Source organism: Dipodomys merriami, unplaced genomic scaffold (genome assembly GCF_024711535.1).
Source record: "Dipodomys merriami isolate MVZ:Mamm:240054 unplaced genomic scaffold, mDipMer1.0.p SCAF_477, whole genome shotgun sequence".
NCBI lineage: Eukaryota > Metazoa > Chordata > Mammalia > Rodentia > Heteromyidae > Dipodomys > Dipodomys merriami.
In genome coordinates, this window is record NW_027206043.1 from 704005 (window position 1) to 724151 (window position 20147).

General features: G+C 53.2%; 1 protein-coding gene across 7 annotated transcripts in view; it reads left to right on the forward strand.

Annotated features, from left to right (window-relative positions):
- The window catches only part of LOC138808796 (nuclear factor 1 X-type), a 95022-nt gene that overhangs the window by 11451 nt on the left and 63424 nt on the right, over positions 1 to 20147 (forward strand). For 4 of the 7 annotated variants that reach the window (XM_069994999.1, XM_069995003.1, XM_069995006.1 and 1 more), the window contains exon 2: positions 18400 to 18931. In XM_069994999.1, coding sequence (XP_069851100.1) covers positions 18400 to 18931 — 532 coding nt within the window. Of the gene's footprint in view, positions 1 to 9324; positions 9343 to 16230; positions 17277 to 17759; positions 17843 to 18399; positions 18932 to 20147 lie in introns of those variants that run through there. The other 3 variants (XM_069995002.1, XM_069995001.1, XM_069995004.1) reach the window with 3 other exon arrangements.

A 20147-nucleotide genomic window follows, 5' to 3' on the forward strand; every position in this document is an offset into this window, starting at 1 on the left:
CCTTTGTGGCAGAGGCTGGCCCTGAACAGACATTAGGAGTAGACACACACTGGACACAATTATCACCTAGGACAGGCACTTCAGAGAGAAAGAGGACCCAGCCACGGAAAACACAGCACAAGAAACATGAGAGAGAGAGAGAGAGAGAGAGAGAGAGAGAGAGAGAGAGAGAGAGAGAGAGAGAGAGAGAGAGAGAGAGAGAGAGAGAGCGCTTTGTATTCCCCCATATCCAGGACCCAGGTGTGCTTGGATGGCTTCCTCAGCCTCAGTTTCCCCAACATAGAAGGAAGCTATGGGCCAAGACGGTTCATGAAGCGGAACTTCACTTGGATGAGAATGACTTGGGTTGGGAGTTGGAGGCCAGCTGCTTGCCAGTTGTTGCTGGGTTTGCTGGTCCCTTCTGCAGAGCTGAGTCTCTGACAGTGCGCCCAGCCCAGGGCCCAGCACCCAATGGTGCTCCCAAGTGTGGACTGTCCTTTCTGCCCATCTAACCTGGGAAACTTCCCCACTGGGCTCCCAGGCCAGCTTCATTCCCTCTCTCCTCCAGCTCATCCTCGCTGTTTTCCCTTCCCTTCCTCCTTCTCTCCTTTCCTTTTTCTTCTTCTTTTTCCTCCCTTTCTCTCTCTCTCTCTCTCTCTCTCTCTCTCTCTCTCTCTCTCTCTCTCTCTCTCTCTTTGAAGCAGAGAATATGTAGCCCGGGCTGGTCTCGAACTCCCAATCCTCCTACCTCAGCTGCATGCTGAAGTATCAGGTGTGGTGCGCACTTGCATACCCCCACACCTGGCTTCTTTTTTCCTGTCTCTCTCTCTCTCTTTTTTGCCAGTCCTGGGGCTTGAACTCAGGGCCTGGGCACTGTTCTTCTTGTTTCTTTTTGCTCAAGGCTAACACTCTACCACTTGAGCCACAGCACCACTTCCGGCTTTTTCTGTGTATGTGGCACTGAGGAATGGAACCCAGGGCTTTGTGCATGCAAGGCAAGCACTCTACCACTAAGCCACATTCCCAGCCCTGGCTTCTTTCTTTCTTTCTTTCTTTCTTTCTTTCTTTTCTTTCTTTCTTTCTTTCTTTCTTTCTTTCTTTCTTCCTTTCTTTCTGTCCCAACCATTTCTCTGCCTTTCCCCCCAAAATATCTCTTCTTCCTTCTTCAGGTCTCCAGGAACTGTGCTCAGGCCTGGAGCCCAGGGAAAGGACGGCAAACGGGTAGCGTCTCAATCCCTTATTAAGCTCAGCCAGGCCCAGAGGGCTTCTATGCTCCAAGATTTCCTTTCCCAGGAAGCTGAGGACTGGGCACTTGAGCTGATAGGTGGGAGGGGTCTGTGTGTGTGTGTGTGTGTGTGTGTGTGTGTGTGTGTGTGTGTGTGTATATCTTGGTCCTGGGACTTGAACTCAGGGCCTAGGCACTGTCCCTGAGTTTCTTTTGCTCAAGGCTAGCTCTCTGCCACTCGAGCCAGCCCCACTTCTAGCTTTAAAAAAAAAAATTATTGGAGCTAAGAGGCTGGCTTCCAATCCTCCTCCTCAGATCTCAGTCTCCTGAGAAGCTAGGATTAAAGGCAGGAGCCACGAGTGCCTGGAGAAGGGCAGTCTACCACAGGGGGCCTCTGCTCTGTCACCTCCGAGGTTCGCCATCAAATGAGCACCATGGAGTACAACGGAGAAGCTAAGGCCCCCGGGCGCCGGGCCCCCTGTCCTCCCCCAGTCGCTCTCTCTTCACTGGCAACCAGATCCTCCTGGGGTGGCTTTGTGGGGTCCTCCAGTCCCAGCCCCACGCACACAGCATGCACCGCCTCATCTCTACTCACAGTCAACGCCCGCAACACCCCGCCACCCGCAGTCTGTCGCGCGGTGACAGCCTGTCACAGGCACCGCCGCACACCGGCACAATCTGTCGTCCACGCACAGTCTCACACACAACCTGTCACACGCACACACGCACACACACACACAGTGGCACAGGCGCGCACACGCGCACGCACACACACACTCACACACACAGCCTAACGCGATTGCACCAAGCGTCACAGCTTGTCATAGCCAGATTCCTCACAATAAAAATAACAGCTACCATCTCCAGAGCAATTATGCAGGGTGGGGGTGGGGGTGGGGGAGTGGGCAGGCGGAGCGGGCATCTGTGACCTCCTGTGACCTTACTAACACAGCCAGGCAGGGATGAGTAACCTGTTTTACAGATGAAGAAACAGAGGCCATGAGGTCAAGTGCCAAGGTCATGGGGCTCAAAGTGGGGTGGGAGGGATTAAAGTTAGGCGCCCAAGGGCAAGTATGACTTGGAACACATCACTCCACCTTCTCAACCCCTTCCAGTGCACCCTGGGGGTGGGGGTGGGGTGGAGGCTCACCCTGAGAGAATTCCTTCTCTGTTGCCCCGGTGAGGGGGGGAGGGGGGGAATAGAAGAGGTTTCAAGCAGCTAGGTCAAGAAACAGAACCTATTAGGCTTTCTGCGCAAAGGTACCTCCCAAACTCTTCCCTTCACTGGGGGAAAGATGGGAAGCTGTGCTCTTTACCCCAAATGCCTCTTATTTCCAAATGGGGGTGCTGATGATGGTCACTCAAAACCCATTGGACCATGCTGAGCAGTCAGAAGGTTTATTACATGTATGGTGGGCTCCCTCTCTTGGTGACCCATTGTGTGGGAATCAAGTGGAGTTTTCCCCCTCCCGGTGTCTGGCCTGTGATCCTCTTGGGGTCCCCTAAGGTAAACCGGGGCTCAGGTTCTGGAAGTCATAGAGAGATGGCCCCCAAGACTTTAAGATGTAGTCTCAGGCCCAGGAATCTGCATAGGGCATCTTGCTCCCCTTCCCCCAAGGCCCTAGGGTTCCAGAGGCTTCCTTCTTGTCTGCTACCTCCCCAGCCTGCGTCCCTCCTTTGTTCCACTCCCGCCTGCTCCCCAGGGCTTCCCCCATTTGAATCGCCTGAGCCAAAACCAACAAGGCTCCAACCAAGTCCTGACATCCCAGGCAAAGCTGCCTGCCGGCCCTGCTCCTTGGCCCACTGGGGTGGAAGAAGACGATCCCGGGACCGCTGACCCAATGTGCGCACGTGGCCACCACTAGGGTGTGACAGACACGAGCCCCACATTACACACATCCCCGAGTGAGTGTGAGCCATAGTGGGCCAGGACCCAAGCGCCTGCGCGCCTGCCACGGCAGGGCATTCCCATGCACACGTTCCAGTGCCACCTCCCCGCCAGGAGTGAGGTCCCAAACTTACCTGTACACCCAGGCTGCAGTGTGCACACAAACACATAAATACACCCCAATCTTGCACCCCAGTCTTCTGCCTCCTCTCCTGAAAATAAAAAAATGAAAAAGCATGCACCTCCCTGCTGGGCTGGTACTAGCACAGGTACCCGCGTGCGCCTCCATGGAGATGCTGCCTGGCTTAGGTGAGTCTATGAGCTGGCAAACACCGGTAGAGTGCCCACGCATGTGGCTCCAGGCCCATGCGGGCATGCACCTTCCCCAGCCTGCACACGCGTGTGGTTCACGTGAGCCACACACCTGCCAAGCTGCCCAGGGTACTGGACTCCAAAGCCTCATGCAGGTGGTTGGGAAGGGGGGGGCTCCTTCCTACCCACCCCCTCTTTTCTCCAGGAACACTTGCCTCTCTAAATGCCCTTGGGGGCATAGGTGAAGCACCCCAGAACGGCTGCTGCCCACTGGTGCCTCCCGTGCTATTTACATTTGAGATTCTCTATAAAGAATATATATGTGTTTTCCTTGACCTTCGGCTCTGCTTTTGTACTTGGATTTTGCAGACCCCACTAAACTATGCAGCAAACGTTCAAAATCTTTAAAAAAAAAAAAAAGCAATGAGCAGGGAGGGCAGGCACGTGTGTGTGTGTGTGTGTGTGTGTGTGTGTGTGTGCAAGTGCCAGCGGGGCACACCTCCTGGGTCTTGAACTCAAGGCCTGGGCACTCTCAGTTTCCCGTTTCCACTCAGGATGTAGATCCATAGCTCCACACCTGGCTTTTTCCTTTTTTTTTTTCTTTACTGGTTAATTGGAGATAAGCCTTGTGGATTTTCCTTCCCCCAGAACTGGCTTTGAACTTTCATCTTCAGATCTCAGCCTCCTGAATAGCTACGATCACAGGCTACCCTAACAAAAGGCAGTTTGGGGTTTGTTTTGTTTTTTAAGACCCCTGGGGACCCCATCCCAGGAAGGGCTGAGCTGCACTGTCCAGGTCTGCAGCCTTGAGGGAACGCAGTCTGGAGGGGGGGGGGTGCGGGTGGGTGGCGAGACACGTCGTTGCTTTTCGTGTGTGTGTGTTTTGCTGTCGCTGCTGCTTAAATTAATCCTTAGTGACCGCGGGCAATTCTCCACAAAGAGGCTATTTAGTGCCCCCCCACCCCCAGTTTTCGTGTTGTCCTCCCTGACTTCCCCCCACCCCGTCCCGGCTATAGCGATCCGAACGGGTCCCTTGGAGGGACGGAGAGGGGGCGCCCCAGCACTCGCCCAGAGGTCCCCAGTGTCCCCAGATCGATCGTAGCACTTCGCTGTCAAAACCGGCTTGGGGGGTGGGGGGAGTCAGACTCCTCCCGCCCCGCGTCGATCAGAAAACCCCGTCCCGGCCTAGGTGGCCGCGCGCCCCCCCTGCCCCCCCCGACGGCCGCCCGCCCCGGGCCTCGCCCGCCCGCCCGGCCCCTGGCGCGCGCCCCCGCCCCCGCCGGAGCCGCGGCCCCGAGCCGGGCGCCTGCTGTTATCCCGGCTACTCCTCCGGAGGCCGGGACCCGAGGATCGCAGGTGGAAGCCGGCCCGGGCAGGAGAGTCCGTGAGACCCTGTATCTCCAGTGCACGCACCAAAGAAGCGGGAAGTGGAGCTGTGGCTCAAGTGGGGTGAACGCCAGCCTCGAGGAGGAAAACGCAAAATCACAAAAGGCTCAGGGGATAGCACCCCAGGCCGCGGGTCGTGGGAAGGCCTCCGGCGGGCCCAGGCACCCACCAGGCGGTGCGCCTCCCCCCGCCAGGCGCCGCCCGCCGTGCGCACCTCGGGGCGGGAGCGGGGAGCGGAGCCCGGGGAACGCGCGGGCCACCCGGGCCGGGGGTCGGGGCCGAACGGGCCTCGCGCAACGCCCCGCGTGGTAAGCGCATGCGCGGCGGCAAAAAAGGCGGGAAGCGGTGCGTCGAAGTCCCGGATGTGAGAAGCGCCTGTGGCGCGCGGACGGCGCACGAGGGGCGCTGCCCTCAGGACCGCTTGAGGAGCTGGGTGGGCCGCCGCCGTCGAGGGCAGGTGAGGGGCACCGGGGTGCGAGTTGGAAGCAGGGAGCAGCGACGGGGGGGAGGGGGGAGGGAGGACTTGGACTCTTGGTGTTCCAAGAAGTTCTAGAATGACCCAGCCCTCCGTCCGCCGCCGCCGGGGGTCTGGGCCCTTGGCTGCGCGTCGCACTGCGCAGGCGCACCGCCGCCTCAGGATGGCGCGGCTCCCTCCCGTCGGGCTCCCCCAAAGTGACCCCAGGCTGCCCCGACTGTGTACAAGGAGGCTCAACTGAGTTCGGGTCCCCCAGGTGCGCGGAGGGGAGGAGGCGGCGGGGAGCGAGGCCGCCGCGGCCGGTGGAGAACGCAGGCGCAGGCTTTGGGCGGGCATGCAGCCTGGGCAGTTACTGTTACTCTTCGGTGGCCTGCGGGTGTTGTTGTTGTTGTTTTCTTTTGTAAGGCGGGGGGGGCGTTCACGGCCCCCAGATCTGACGGCAGCGTTGTGGGGGGGGCGACATCCTGATCCAGTCCTCACCTCTGCACCCCAGGCTTCCTTAGGAACACCCCCCAAAACCCCCAACTGTTCTAAAGCTGCCTCTTTTAAGGGAATAGTGGCGTGGGGAGGGGGTTACCAGGGTGGTTATTGTTTTTTTTTCTTTTTTAATTTCGAGAGTTGGCCGGGTTTAGGGGCATTTGGCCTCCAGTGAAGTGGGGGGTGGGGTGAGGTGTGACTCAGTGGGAGAAAATGCACTTCCCTCTCTCCTGCCTTCAGGCGGTGCAGGAGTTGCGCAGCCTGTAAAAATAAAAATAAAATAAAAAACAAACCCCAAATCTTTTACCATCAACACCGCCTCGTGGGGTGAATTTTTTTTCTTTTTGTATTCGGGGCTCCCCACCGGTGGCTGCTAGCAAGGGCTGCTGCTGGACTTTCTGGGCAAGCAGAGAAAGGAGGGAAAATGGAAAAAGAAGCCAGTGCCCCCGATCTCAGGCCAACTAAACCTGTTGGAGGAGGAAGCTAATGTTGGCCAAGGTCCCTCCTTCTCCTCCTCCTCCTCCCCAGAACCAAAGCTACCCCAGGGCATTCAGAGAAAGTGCCCCAGGGCCTCCTGTCTCCCCATCCTCTCAGGAAGCAGTCATAAACTAGCTTCTAACCACCCCAATTACTTTAATACGCGTTGATGGTGTTAGGTCCATTTCTTTTTCCTCGTGTACATGACTCAACCTGAACCAACTGCACCCAGTGGGGGAGACCCAGGGCTGTGGGCTGTGGCTGACCCTGAACTTTACATCCTGAACCCTAAAACCAGCTTCAGATTCCCCCTCCCACATCACCTCAAATTCTCTAACCCCGACAATGCTTTTCTTCTCTTGCTGCATGACTTTCCCGACTTCTTTAAAAACATCTTGAAATTTAAAGTTTTATTACTCATTTTTAAGCATATGAGAGAGAGGCTGAATGGTAAAACAGGCTTATAAAAAAAATAACCGCATGCGGGTGACACTCCACAGAGCTAGTTGGTGAATGTCTCCTGTCCCAGATTAAGTTTTTGATGGCTGAATCCCTAGGAGAATGCGGCAAGAGGCACCTGGGTTCGCTGAATGAAAAGACACTAGAGAAACGGCAAGGAGTTATTATGATTTTATTAAAATTGTGTCTCATTTAGGAGCGCGCTTCTGCACTGCCTCTGTCGTCAGAGCCCGGGTTTGCCACGGCAAAATCTGTAATCAGAGAAAAATACTAGCTTTGTTGAGGGTTAGAATATATCATTGGCTAATGTGTGTGGTTTTTTTTTTTTAAATAATGCTAAGCATTGGGGGTAATTAAAGAGTGAGAAATAACTCGTCTCTCCTCTCTTCTCCATTCAGCATTGTCTTATTTAAAGGCAGAAAGCTCGGCAGAACTGGTTAGTTTTAATGCGGGCTTTTTTTTTTCCCTCCCCTCTTGCCTTTTCCTTTGCTCCGGTCTAATTCGCAAATCCCCAAACTGGCACAGCCAGAAAACTTGCGGCCAGCAGGCAGACAGTTCTTTTTCCCCCTGCCTCGGCTCTGACCCACTGTCTGCTTTGCACTAGAGTGATTTTAGGAAGGAAGAAAGAAAGGAAGGAAGGAAGGAAGGAACTGGGCTCTTGTACCCCCGATGCCAACCAAAGGCATATGTCCCAGGCTGCGGGCTGGTATTAGAGTCAAACCCGGGTGTACGGAAGAAGCAGCCTGGCTGCTTGTCCAGCACACTCACGTGCAAAAGACCAAGTATTCATAAAGGTCGTCCATCTGGGATCCAGGGGTTCAGATCCCTTGCCATATTTTAAAATAAACTGAATTTTTTTCTTACTCCCATATGCAATTGGAAAAGAAAATGTGTCTGGGAGCCGAAGCCGAAGCCCGCCTTGGCAGTCCGGTGCCCTTGGTAGGGGACAGAGCGGCTGAACCTGGCATCCAGCCCCTGGGAAGTGCCCATACTGCTGCCTGCAGAGCTTGAATGTGAGGGAGGAAGAGCAGAGTTCGGCCGGCTGTGTTGGCTGGGCGCTGCGGGGGGCAGGTGTTGGGGTAGGGGTTCTTTATCCCCACTGCAGAGGTTTGAGCCGGGCTGCTGGGGCACAAGGTGGCTGGCTTGGGCCTTTCTCTTGGAAGGAAGGTGGTCTTGGGAGATGAAGAAAGTTCCCTATGAGAAAGGAAAAGGGCAAAGTGGTCCCTAAGAGGGCCAGGGGCTGTCCCCTCAGGCGCCAGTGGCTTCGCAGTGCCTACAAACAGCAGGGGGAGTTATTTATTTATTTGCTTCAGGTGTTTTTAATTAAATGTGTTTCTCTCATTTTCCTGGTTATTTGGTGCTCAGACTTTTCAGAGATCCCTTGCATTTTTTTTTTTTTTTACATAAGTAGAAACTTTTTTTTTTCCTCCTTGGAGAGATATTGTGGGAGGTATTTGCCTTCAGTGCTTTTTCCTGCTTTTAAAAAAATTAATTTTAAAATTATGAAGTAAATTTAGTGCTAGTGAAAGTGAGGGAGCGGGAGCTGAGGCTGGAGTGGGAAGGGGTAGACAGCACGCGAAGTTCTGGCCTCCCTCTTCCCCCAAGACCCGAGGGCCTAGCTTGCTTCCGTCTGCTTCTCTCTCTGCCCACTTCTCTCTCAGCCCCTCTCCCTCTCACCTCCCCACTGGGATCTGAGAGGAGGGGGCAGCCAGCCCTAATAGTACCAAGTCTTGCTTGTGGAACCCCTGGCTCTGCCATCCCCTTTCCCTCCAGGTCAATACACTGAGGGCTTCCAGTCCCTGCCTAGGGCCTGCAAAGTGGGAGAAGAAGCCGGCTCTGGCTCCCCCCCACCCCAATCCAGTCACCGGGCTGTTGGCTTTCAGCTCTGGGGGTCCTGTCTGTCTTCCCCTCCAGTTTCCCCCCCCCCCAGTCTGCTGAACCCCTGCTGCACAGTTGGTTGCCCTGTGGATGGGATCCGAGTTGCAGGCACCCACTCTGCTGCCATGAGGACTAAAAGAGCTGTTTCACACAGCTCACTCCTCACAAGAAACCCGCTCAGTTGGCCAACACGTGTGAGCACCTAGGTGCTCACATTTGATGCGCCATCCCTGGTGTTCACAGAAGCTATTTTTAAGGCATATGAATTATGGGAACTCTATAGTTTAAAATTTTAAAGGCCTGTTCAGCGGTACTGAAAATGTTTATTCCTTCATCTGGGTGGAGTTAACATGGGTGTGTTCTCTTTGTGGACGTGAACTGAGCTAGTGGTATCCTTACAATGTGTGCATTCTCCTTCTTTATTCATGCCAGGCTTTGGTGACAAAGTTTATTTTCTTAAACAAGGAAAGCCTCCACCCCAGCATCAAAGTCAAAGGTAAAGAAAAGGCTGCACATTACAAAAATGATCATAAAATTTTAAATTAAAAAATGCCCTATAGCTTGCCTTGCTCAGTCCTCCCCAGTAGGAATGGTAGGAGAGCTTGTAAAAATGAGTGGGCTGATTAAAAAAAAAAAAAAAAAAAAAAAAAAAAAAGGTCGCAGGTGTGTGTTCTCTTGAAGCCACTGGACTAGGCCTTGTGTGTGTGTGCGTGGAGTGCCTGCAAATCTTACAGAGTAAGGTGTAGAGACAGGATTTTAACACTACAGGACCAAAGGATAAGCATGGTAAGGAGTGAGTTACTTGCCAATTACATTTTGCTGTCAACATCTGGAAAGCAAAACTGCAGCTGTTCTCCCTGCCCCCCTTCCTATTGCCACCTCTTCTTCTTCTTTTTTTTTTTCCTGCACACTTAAATTTTCTGTACGCTTGCCATCCATACTTCAGTTTTCTGCACTGTTAAAACATTTTCACGACTCTGTTCAAATGGAGTTGTTGGGTTTGGACTTTGAAAAAAATGCATCTTCTAGTCTGACAGTATAATTTTTGGAGGAGTTTATTTGAGCAGGCCTATGAAACATTGCAAATCTCTCCCTTTGCCTTCCCCCTTCCCTGTCTTCCCAGAACTGCCCAGGCCAAAAGCACAGGGGAGGATTCAAGCTGCCTGGGTAGCCCTGGCCTGGCTCCGTCCTCTCCCTCTGCTCCTCCAGCAGGGCAGGTACCCACAGCATCGCCCTCTACGGCCCTTCTGCCGTGTTTTTGTTTTCTCTTCGCCCCCCAAAAATATTTGAACCAAAAAGCCTCTCTTTTTTTTCCTCCACCCACAGCAAACTGAAAGGGCTAGTGAACCGTGATTCAACAGAGCGAGGGCGCCTCTTTTCTTCCTTAGCATTAATTAACTCAAGTTCGTTAGGACGTTGGGTCTGTCGCCCACAGTTTTCTCTTGTGTGTGCTGAATCGGGTCATCGAGGGAGACTTCCCGTGCAAACAGTTTGTGTTGGAGCTGGAGGACGCAGAGGGGGAGAGAGGGTGAGAAAGAAAGGGAGCTGGGAGTGAGCGCGGGCCGAGGGTGGGCACAGTCCGAGCTACTCCAAACCCCAGTGCCAGCCGAGCCCTTGCGGGGGGCCAGGCCTCAGGGAAAGGAGGATTCTCCGCTTTCCTTGGCGGTGATCCTGATCATAAAGTAATTGGGAAAGCAACGTCTTACCAGAGTTTAAAAGCCTCCTTTTGACTTCTAAAACGGTGTGTTTGGGGGAAGCTACTTGCCTAGACTGGGCAAAGGCTGGCCCAGCTTCCCCAGAACTGGGGTGATGAAAATCCCGCAGCTCTGAGCACGGCTGTTGCTGCAGCAACTGCTCCAAAGAGGCTCCCTCTGGGCCGAGGGTGCCGCGGGCAGGCTGGGCACGGGAAACCCTCCCAGAAGCCCTGCCTCTCTCACGGTGTCTCTTCCTCTCTCTGGTGCTGGGGAGGTAGAACCCACAATGTGAGGGGGTGTTGGGACAGATTCCTGTAGAGCTCTTGCAAGGGGGGCTGGGAGGGCAACTACTTTGGAAGTTTTGATCCCTGGCTGCAACCCTCAGGAAGGAAGGAAGGAAGGGAGGGAGGGAAGGAGGAAGGGAGGGAGAGAGAGAGAGAGAAAGAGAGAGAGAGAAGCCGCTGCTGAGGTGGGCCTAGCTCACCTTTTGAGCGCAGACTGTTAACCCTCAGGTATTTCCTCAGAGCCTGGGCACAAACCTCACAGCATGATGTGCGGGTCTCTCTCCCCCTGGTCCTTTGTCAGCTTTTCCACTTGCTTCTACTTTAGCGAAAGTTGTACAGCTTGGTCTATGGCCTTCCTCTCTCTGCCTGGGGCCCTGGGCTACTTTACAGTGACACTTTGCAGGCCAGTGAAGAACCACACTGCCCTCATCCCACGTAAAACCTTGCCTGTCATCTGTCCTGCAGACAGATGTCCAGGGGGTCCTATCACTACATAGCTAGGGGAGAGGGCTCTGGCCTCCCTGGCTTTTACTTGTATTTGGTGACACAAGGAAGTTTCTAGCTAAATAATGAATTAAAGACTAGGGTTTTGTTTCCCATTCCCCACAGAGGATGAAAGTAAACAATTTCCAGTCTCACTCGGAGAATAGATCCTCTTCCCCAACACCCCCATCCCCACCCTAGCTCTCTCTCGTTCTGTGCCAAGAGGGTGAGGGGAGATGTGCCTGGAGCAGGGAAGCGACAGAGCCAGAATGAGGCTGCCGCCTTGGCCCCATCCCAGGCCACGGCTCCTGGTTTGTAGAAAGAAGGAGAAAAGGCGGGGGGGGGGGGGGAGGGGGGGTTTACTGGAGAGAAGCATGTGGCCTGGTTCTGAAATAGGTCCCCATGCTGGACCCAGCACAGGGGTTCAGGGCAAATCCATTCAGCCAGCCCGGCTAGCCCGGCCAGCCCAGCCCAGGAAGCTCTCTAAGAAGCCCTGTGGCCTCCTTTCTGAGAGATGAAAACAGGCCCAAATCAGCCCAAAACCCGCTTTGTTCAAATTATCTGAGCCTCCTGGCAAAGTTCATTTTCCTGATTTCCATCCCTGGTGTTGCCAGACAGTTGGATGGTTTCACTCTGGCTGCAGGTCCCCTTCCCATAGTCCCCTTCCCCCCACCCCAGAGATGCCCCACCCATCTCCAGGATGTGCAGCCAGGTCCCTTCCTTTTGCTAGCAGCTAAGTCCTGCAGTCTATAATTCTGTTCTCTGCCTGTGGGTGAGGCCCATGCCTTCTTGTTGCCTCCCGTGGAGCGGAGAGCCTGGGCCAGGCAGTAAAGCTAGCCAGTTTCGGTTCAAACCAAGGCTGAATTCTAAAATGCCAGGAACAGTGCTAATTCTTTTTAAATTTCCCGTATCTTTTCTTATTTACTCTGCATCCATGCTGTAGTATTGGTAATTTCTGTGTACATTTGGCCAGTTATTTGCAGTAGTTGTACAGTTACTCAATCCGTATAGGGCCTACATGTTTAGGATCTGAAAGAAAACAGCTAAGCCCTAAAGCCCCCAGGCTAGGAATAAGTATGACACTTAAAAAATTTGTTATTATGAAGGTGATGTGCAGAGGGGTTACAGGTACATAAGTTAGGTAAAGGTACATTTCTTTCTAGACAATGTCATTCCTTCCCTCCCTCTCTCCCAGTTTTTCCCCTCCTATCTCTACCCACATATTGTATAGTTCGTTTTCAGCATAGTGTCTGTTGAGTATCCCTGCTGCATTTTGGATTTTGTTTTTAAAGATAAAGAGACCTCCTGAGAGTGGCCCATCTTGGGAGTCACAGCTTCTTGTGCTTCTAGTCATAGCTTCCTAGCTACGGGCTGGTAAAGGCCACTTGCAAAACCTGTCTCTGGCTGGGACAATCATTGTTTCCTTGAAGGATTTCTAACACTGCAAGGGAGTGAGGTACTGGGCTTGTGTTTTCCTAATTTCCCTTAAATAAATCACAAGGCCTCAGTTGACAGGACTGTGTTTTGTGGCATTTTTGAAAACCACACATTCACTTTTTCACTATTAGAAGTGGTTGTTTTCCTTAGTTTTTCCTCTCCTCCCCCTCCCAGAACCCTTTCTCTGTCCTTTTCTCTTCTCCTCCCCAGGCTTTGAGCCAGCTTGAACCCTTTCTCCAGGACTGCCTTTGCCTCTCCATATTTCTCTCTCACCTGCTTAGTCTTTTTTTTTTTTTTTTTTTGAAACCTATCTCTTCTAGTGGTGACTGAAACCTGCATGGGTGTTCATTTAGATAGGTTGTTTTTTTGTTTGCTTGTGTGTTTTTTGTTCAGTGTAAGCTTGCTGTTTTTCACCAAATCTTCTATTCTTAACGACAAGGGAAAGGCCTTTCTTTTACAAAGGCAGAAAAGAATCCTTTCCTTAAATCAAAAGCCTTTGTGGATTTAAAAAGTCATATATCTAGTCTTTTGGGTTTTCTTTCACATGGAGAAAATACCTTTTTCCTGATTTACCTTTACTTCTTTCCTCTTGTCTTAAGTTTCCTTTTTGACCACTCAGTATCACTGGCTGCCCTTCTGCTCTGGATTTTTCCTTTTCCCTGGTCGGTGCTCTTTTCCTCAGTGGCCTACCTGCTCTCTCCTTTGCTGCTTCCATCCCCTGAGCCCTCACTCTTGGTGTCTCAGATAGAACTGGAGAAACACTGAATATTCCGGGCCTTGTCTGTTTTGGCTCAGGTGCTGGGTATCAGACCTCCTGGAGGAGGTGGGAGGGGAGAAAGAAAGGAGGCTGGGACTGGGACAGGTAATCTTCCAACAGGAACCTTCACTCTCTCATAACAAAAGGGGGATAGTTCCCTTTTGTCTGGGGCTCCAGAGGGCTTGTCTGGGCTGCTGGCCGCCACCAGTCGCTTGTGGGGCAGGGGGAGGGGGCCCTAGGGCTGTGCTTGAAGTGGTTCTAATGGAATCTGGGCAATTCTTACAGGGAGGAGGGAAGAAAGGAGAGAGGAAGGGCAGGAAGAGAGGGAGTCTCCATTGGTCAGGTGGGCCTGGATGACCTCCCGTGAACAGCTCGAGGGAGAGGCTGACCAAGGGTCCTTTGCCCACTTTCAAGATTATGGCCACTGGCTAGAGAAGCAAGTTGAAGATTGTTTCCCTCTCTGTCCTCAACCCCCACGGCCTGCAGAGTGTGTGTGTGTGTGTGTGTGTGTGTGTGTGTGTGTGTGTGCGCGCGCGCGCGCGCGCACGTGGCGCACAAGTCTGTGGAGTTCTTGAGCTTCCCTTAGCTACTCTATTGGATCTCTGCTCTAGGACCTTTGACCCTTCCCTGGAAGTGAACCCTGCCCTTGGTCTGTCTCCCAAGGCTCTAGAGATCTTTCCCTGGAGATCCAGATTCGGCCACGTGGAGCCCACCTCTACCCTCTACTCAGCCTGTTTGCAGGCCTGTGGAAAGGAGCACACCAGGATTTGACAGGCAGGAGGTTCACGTTGGCTGTTTTCTAACATTTAGTATAATCAGAATACCAAAAAGCCATTTCCTGCCAAATATAAACTCACTTTCAGCTTTTACAACTTAATTTTTTTTTTTGAAATAGGGTCTCACTTTGTAGGCCAGGCTTGACCTTGAACCTACAATCCTTATGCCTCAGCCTCTTCAGTGCTGGAATGAAAGGCCTGCAAGGCCATGCAGGCCTGGCTACAGACTCATCTTGACTTTAGAAAGCCAGATTGCTTTCTCAAGGCAGAGGGACAGAGTTCAGTACCTTGTATCCTAAGCCAACATCTTTGGCTGATTGGACCAAAGCCGGTTGGTTATTCATAGGATGTGAATTATTGAACACCTCCCGAAGAGGAAGAGGCCCGTCTGCAATGGAACCTGTCTCCTGCGCTGTCCCCTCTGACTGTGTTTCTGGAGCCTACTCCACTGGAGTTGCCAGTCAGCACGGGGTCCATGCACTGAGTGGCACCTCTGCCTTTGTTAGGCTCCAGCGAGGCCCAGGGTGGGTGTTTTGTTTGGGCACAGCCCAGGCGCTTTTCCGGGAACCTTTCTGCCTCTGAACAGACGGCTAGAAGTGCAGGGTTTCATTTGGGGAGGAAAGGGGCCGAGTGAGCAGTGACCTTTTTCCTTTGCCAGCTGAAGGTTGAGCCTGGGGAGAGGGCGGCTGTAGTTGTAGGAAGAACGAAATCGGGATCCCATCTGTGTTTCTGTCCGCCTCTCTGCTCCACCATTCATTTCCCAATTATCTCTTCCCTACTGCTTTCTAAGGCCTAAGTCGTAGCTGCCCTCGTAGCAGCCCTTACTGGAGATAGCCGCCAAGAAGATGGGGTTCCTCCTCCCCAAGGCCCATCTTTCATGTCTACAAGCTGAAGACCCGCTCCCTAGTGGGTAGCTGTCCTCAGGTTTCCCTCAGCTTTCTGATTCTTCCTGCCCTTCCTTGCCTCTCCTATCTCACTATGCTTTTGCACCTTGTCCTTCACTTTGGACCCTTCAGCCTCCAATGGCTGGGGGAACAGGTGAGAAGCTAATTCAGGTCAATTGGAGAGGGCAGAGCTAGGAAAAGAAGGACCCGGTAGGGGCGGGGCTGGGGAGGTGTGCGGCCTTGGTGAGCACCGATCTGGTGTCCAGCTTCTCCACTCCTGCTTCCCCTGGGCTGGCTTGTGGTGTTTGGGACTGCTGTAGTGCTCTTCAGCCGAGTGCTGCGACAGGAGGCTATTTTAATAAACTGTTGCCGTTTTGCGAGCCGAGCTGTGTTGCGTTGGCATCCCTCGTCACCACTAATGGAGTGTGTGTGGCTGGGTGTGGGCCGAGGGAGGCTGCTGCTGCTGCTGAGCTCGCTGGGGGTTGGGAAGAAGGGAAGGGGGCCGTGGATGTATTCCCCCCTCCCCAGCCCTCAAACCCTGTCCTGCCTGTTGGGAGCCAGACAAGGGTGGGGGGAACCCAGGGGTGTCTGTGTGGGCACTAGAGTCCCAGCCATGGAAGTGCTGCTGGTGTGGACACTACCCCCAAGCTCGCTCTTCCTTCTGTTCCCGGTGCCGAGGGCTCAGGCTCCTGGTTGGGGAGGGTGAGGGACTTCCACCGGCCCCTGTGTGCTCCGTAAAAAAAAAAAAAAAAAAAAAAAAAGAGCTGGATCTAGAAAAAGAGAGTGCTCGGGCCTGAAAGACTGAAACCAAAACACAGAGAGAAGGCGCAGCTGCTTCCCAAAGGCCTTCTGGGGCTCCCGCCCGCCCCCGAGCCAGGCCTTTATTTATTTATTTTTTTGGCTTAAAAAATATTCTGTCTTCCCCCATCCCAGTCTCTCCCCCCCCCCGCCCACCCCGCTTCAATCCCCCCAAATTTGTTGGGTGGCTGCTGCCAAATGGACTAGTGGGAGCCTGGAATGAAAAATTCATAACTGCTGGACTTCACTTGTTCATTAGACGTGAACTTGTCGATTGGGCAAATTGTTTTTAGTCTCCAACTGCCGGGGGCTCTCCCTGCCCTCCCGGCTCCCCGGCTCCCCGGCTCCCTCCTCCCCTTGGACACAGCCATTGGCTGCGCTCCCTCATCTCTGCCAAATAGGTGGATCCTTCTTGTGCGCGCTAGCTCTCTCTCCCCCTCCCTCCCCCCTCTCCCTCCCCCTCTTTCCCTCCCTCCCTCCCTCCCGCTCTCTCTTTCTGTCTCTCTCTCTCCCTCACTCCCTCTCTCCCTCTCCCTCTCTCCTTCTCTCTCTCCCTCTCCTTTTTTTTTTAAACTGACTTGGCACACGCAAATGGATGGGGATTGAGCATGAAAGGGGAGAGAGAGAGCGAGTTTGAGAGAGAGAGAAAAGGAGCAACTAACCCCCTAATCCAACCAGCATTGGTACACACACACACACACACACACACACACACACACACACACACACACACACACACACACACACACACACACACACACACACACACACACCCATTCCACCGACATCCTCCTTGGATCCTCGATCTCTCATTTCCCCCTCCTTCCCTCCCTCTCTCCCTCTCTCCCTCTCTCCTTCTCTGCGTTTGCCAGCAACGGTCTGCAGCCGGTCAGAACTCGTCTTCTTTCCCGGGGAATCTGCGAGCTCCCCCTTTTCCTCCTGTCGGGCGGAGGGAAGCAGCTCGAAGTTTACACCCCTGTGCCGTGCCACAGCCGAAAGCCTTTTTCTTCAGCTGCCGCTTTTTCCCTCCTGGTTTTTGTGTTTGTTTTTGTTTTTGCTGGGAGTGGGGTGTGTGTGTGTGTGTGTGTGTGTGTGTGTGTGTGTGTGTGTGTGTGTGTGTGTGTGTGTGTGTGTGTGTGTGTGTGTATGGTGTATGTAGAAGATGGTGGAAGGTGGGTTTCAATTTTTAAATTTTGCCTATTTTTGTTCTCTCTCTTTTTTCTAAACTGAAAAAGGATGCTCAGGGGGAGAGACTGAAAAAAATTTTTTTGTTGGCTTTTGTTTACCTGGCGTGTGCGGCAACCAGCTCACTCCCCTCTCCGCTTGCTAGCCCTGACCTTTCTTTCTTTTTGCTCCTTTTCAAAAAATATTAATTTCCCCCTTCTGTGCAATGGAGTGGGGGGGGGCGGCAGAGGGGGAAGGGTTTGAGAATCCACCCAAGCCCAGCCTCTATTCCCCAGAACACCAATAATAACCCCCTTTAAAACATTTACCTTCCTCCCCTGCTCCTCCCCCTCCCCCTCCCCCACCGCCCCCAACTCACAACTCTGTTCAGTTCAGAATCTCAGAATCGGGCGTTGCGCTTTGCCGGGTGCGTCAGATCAATGGTAATTATTTAATTTTTTTTCCAGTTTTATTTTTGTAAACAGAAAGCAATTATTTTAAACTTCAAACAAGCCAACAAGCCAAAGAAAAAAAAAACCAACCTCATGAACCGCGTGTCCAGCCCTCTGTCACCTGAGTGGGAAAGAGGGTGAAGGGGTCTGGGGGGAGCTGGGGAAGGGGTGGCAAGATGACCCATGGATCTCTTAACCCTCACGTGGCTGAGACAACCACTGCATTTGTGCTAACAAGAAGTGTTTTTGTTCATTATCACTGTGATTAACATTATATGCGTGCCGGTAACAAAGCTGAAAATGACATATGTAGGATTTAGGTCTGATTAAAAAATGCTGGGGTGGGTGTTCCAAGGGAATCGGGAGAAAAGAAAATGAAAACAGCCTGGGAAGAGAGGACCCAGAGCTGTTTCCTCCATCGAACGCTTGCTTGTGGTTGTCATTTTCTCTTTTCTTTGGGGCAGCCAAAAATCAGCCGGTGGCGGGACAGGAGGTGAACCCCTGCATGCCCCGCGTGTGCACCCACAGGCGTCTGTGCAGATGGACGCGGTGCTGGGGTGAGCTGACCTCTCGCTCATGGCTGCAATAGAACATGGAGATGTCATGGGCGCGACAGAGATACCACCAGTGTGTGTGTGTGTGTGTGTGTGTGTGTGTGTGTGTGTGTAAGAGAGAGAGAAAGACAGAGAGAGAACGTCTGCGTGTGTGTGAGGGAGAGAGAGAGAGAGAGAGAGAGAGAGAGAGAGAGAGAGAGAGAGAGAGAGAGAGAGAGAGAATAGGTGTGTGGACAGGCTCCCTGTGCCTCTGTCTGGCTGCTGAGGCTGAGATGGGAGCAAGTGGCTGGAGAAGCTGGTGGTGGCTTCAAACCACACTTTTGTAGAACAATCGCAAGAGAAAATTGCTGAGGGGAGGGAGGAGGAGGAAGAAGAGGAGGAAGAGGAGGAGGAGGAGGAGGAGGAGGAGGAGGAGGAGGAGGAGGAGGAGGAGGAGGAGAAGGCGGTTTTCCTAGTGCCCCCTTTTAACGCTGCTTTTCTCTTTCTCTTTCCCCCTCACCCCGTCTTCCCCACCTCCCTGTCCTCCCTCGCCCCGCATGCTCCCGGCTTGCCGCCTGCAGGATGAGTTCCATCCGTTCATCGAGGCCCTGCTGCCTCATGTCCGCGCCTTCTCCTACACCTGGTTCAACCTGCAGGCGCGGAAGCGCAAGTACTTCAAGAAGCACGAGAAGCGGATGTCGAAGGATGAGGAGCGCGCCGTGAAGGATGAGCTTCTGGGGGAGAAGCCTGAGATCAAGCAGAAGTGGGCATCCCGGCTGCTGGCCAAGCTGCGCAAAGATATCCGGCCTGAGTTCCGTGAGGACTTTGTGCTGACCATCACGGGCAAGAAGCCCCCCTGCTGTGTGCTCTCCAACCCTGACCAGAAGGGCAAGATCCGGCGGATTGACTGCCTGCGCCAGGCCGACAAGGTGTGGCGGCTGGACCTGGTCATGGTGATTTTGTTTAAGGGGATCCCCCTGGAAAGTACTGATGGGGAGCGGCTCTACAAGTCGCCCCAGTGCTCGAACCCCGGCCTGTGCGTCCAGCCACATCACATTGGAGTCACAATCAAAGAACTGGATCTTTATCTGGCTTACTTTGTCCACACTCCGGGTAGGTCACTCGCAACCTTTTCTCCCCATTTTTATTTTACTTGTTGGCATTTGCTCTGTTATTGTTCCTCTTATTTCTGACAGCACACCATAGACCTCACTGGTAGGCTGTCCTACCAGGGCCTGCATCTCCTTCCCTGTGCCTTTCCCCCTTTGCTCTTCTTCCTCCCTTGGCCTCCTTGGCTCTTTCTGACCTTCCTCCTTGGCTTTCCTGCTTCCACCCCATCATCTGTGGAGGGAGGATTCATCCCGTTAGAAAGGCTGCGTGTAGGTCTGAGGACAGGGCCAGGATGCCACCAGAATTACCCATAGTGGTGAGAGTTTGAGACAAGCAGCAGCAACAGCCAAATGAATCGTTTCTCTTATTTTAAGTGAGTCAGAAGCAGTACTTGGGGCCAGCAGGGGAGGAGCAGGTGCTGGTTTCACCGGGTCCCAGGAAAAGCCAAGTGCATTTGGCTCAAGCCGGGTGGGCAGCAGTTGGTGGAGAGGGCGGGCGTGTGAAACCCGGCATGGGACCTGGGCTGAATAGGCAAAGAGGCAGATTTGGGGCCCGCATGCCCAGGCAGGAGTAGTTTGTCTGGGAACTGGATAGGCTGTTGGGAAGCTTGAAAATAATTTGGTTTGAGAGAAAGAGAGAGAGAGAGAGAGAGAGAGAGAGAGAGAGAGAGAGAGAGAGAGAGAGAGAGAGAGAGAGAGAGAGAGAGCGCACACACAAGTGAGATTGCTGAGCTCTCCTCTCACCTTCTTTTGGCACAAGTGGCCCCAGGAGGGATGTCCGCCTACCAGGCTACTGATCGGGCTGCTGACCAGTCCACTGACCAGGCACCTCTGTTGAGGGCACAGAAGCTCTCCTAGGGAGCAGGCCTGCCAGGGAGTGGCTTGCTATGGCAGAGTCTTAAACAAACAGACAAATGGACAAGGACAAACAAACCAATCCTGCAAAATCTCTCTGCTCCCTTTTGTGTCCCAAGTGCTTCCCTGGCTACTCTTCTGTTTCCACTCAGCCTGTGTTTTGGGTCAGGCTGGGTTAGGACTCTAGCCCATGCCTTTTTTTCCCCTTCCCTTCTCCTTTCCCCTTTCCCTTTTTATGATTTCTTGCCGCTTTTGTTTTCTTACAAATTGAAACAGAGATGGCTGGTTAATTTTTAGCCTCCACTCAGCTACGCCCAATTTACTGCTGCCTTTGAAACCTAAACGGGCGGCACTGTGTGATTAAG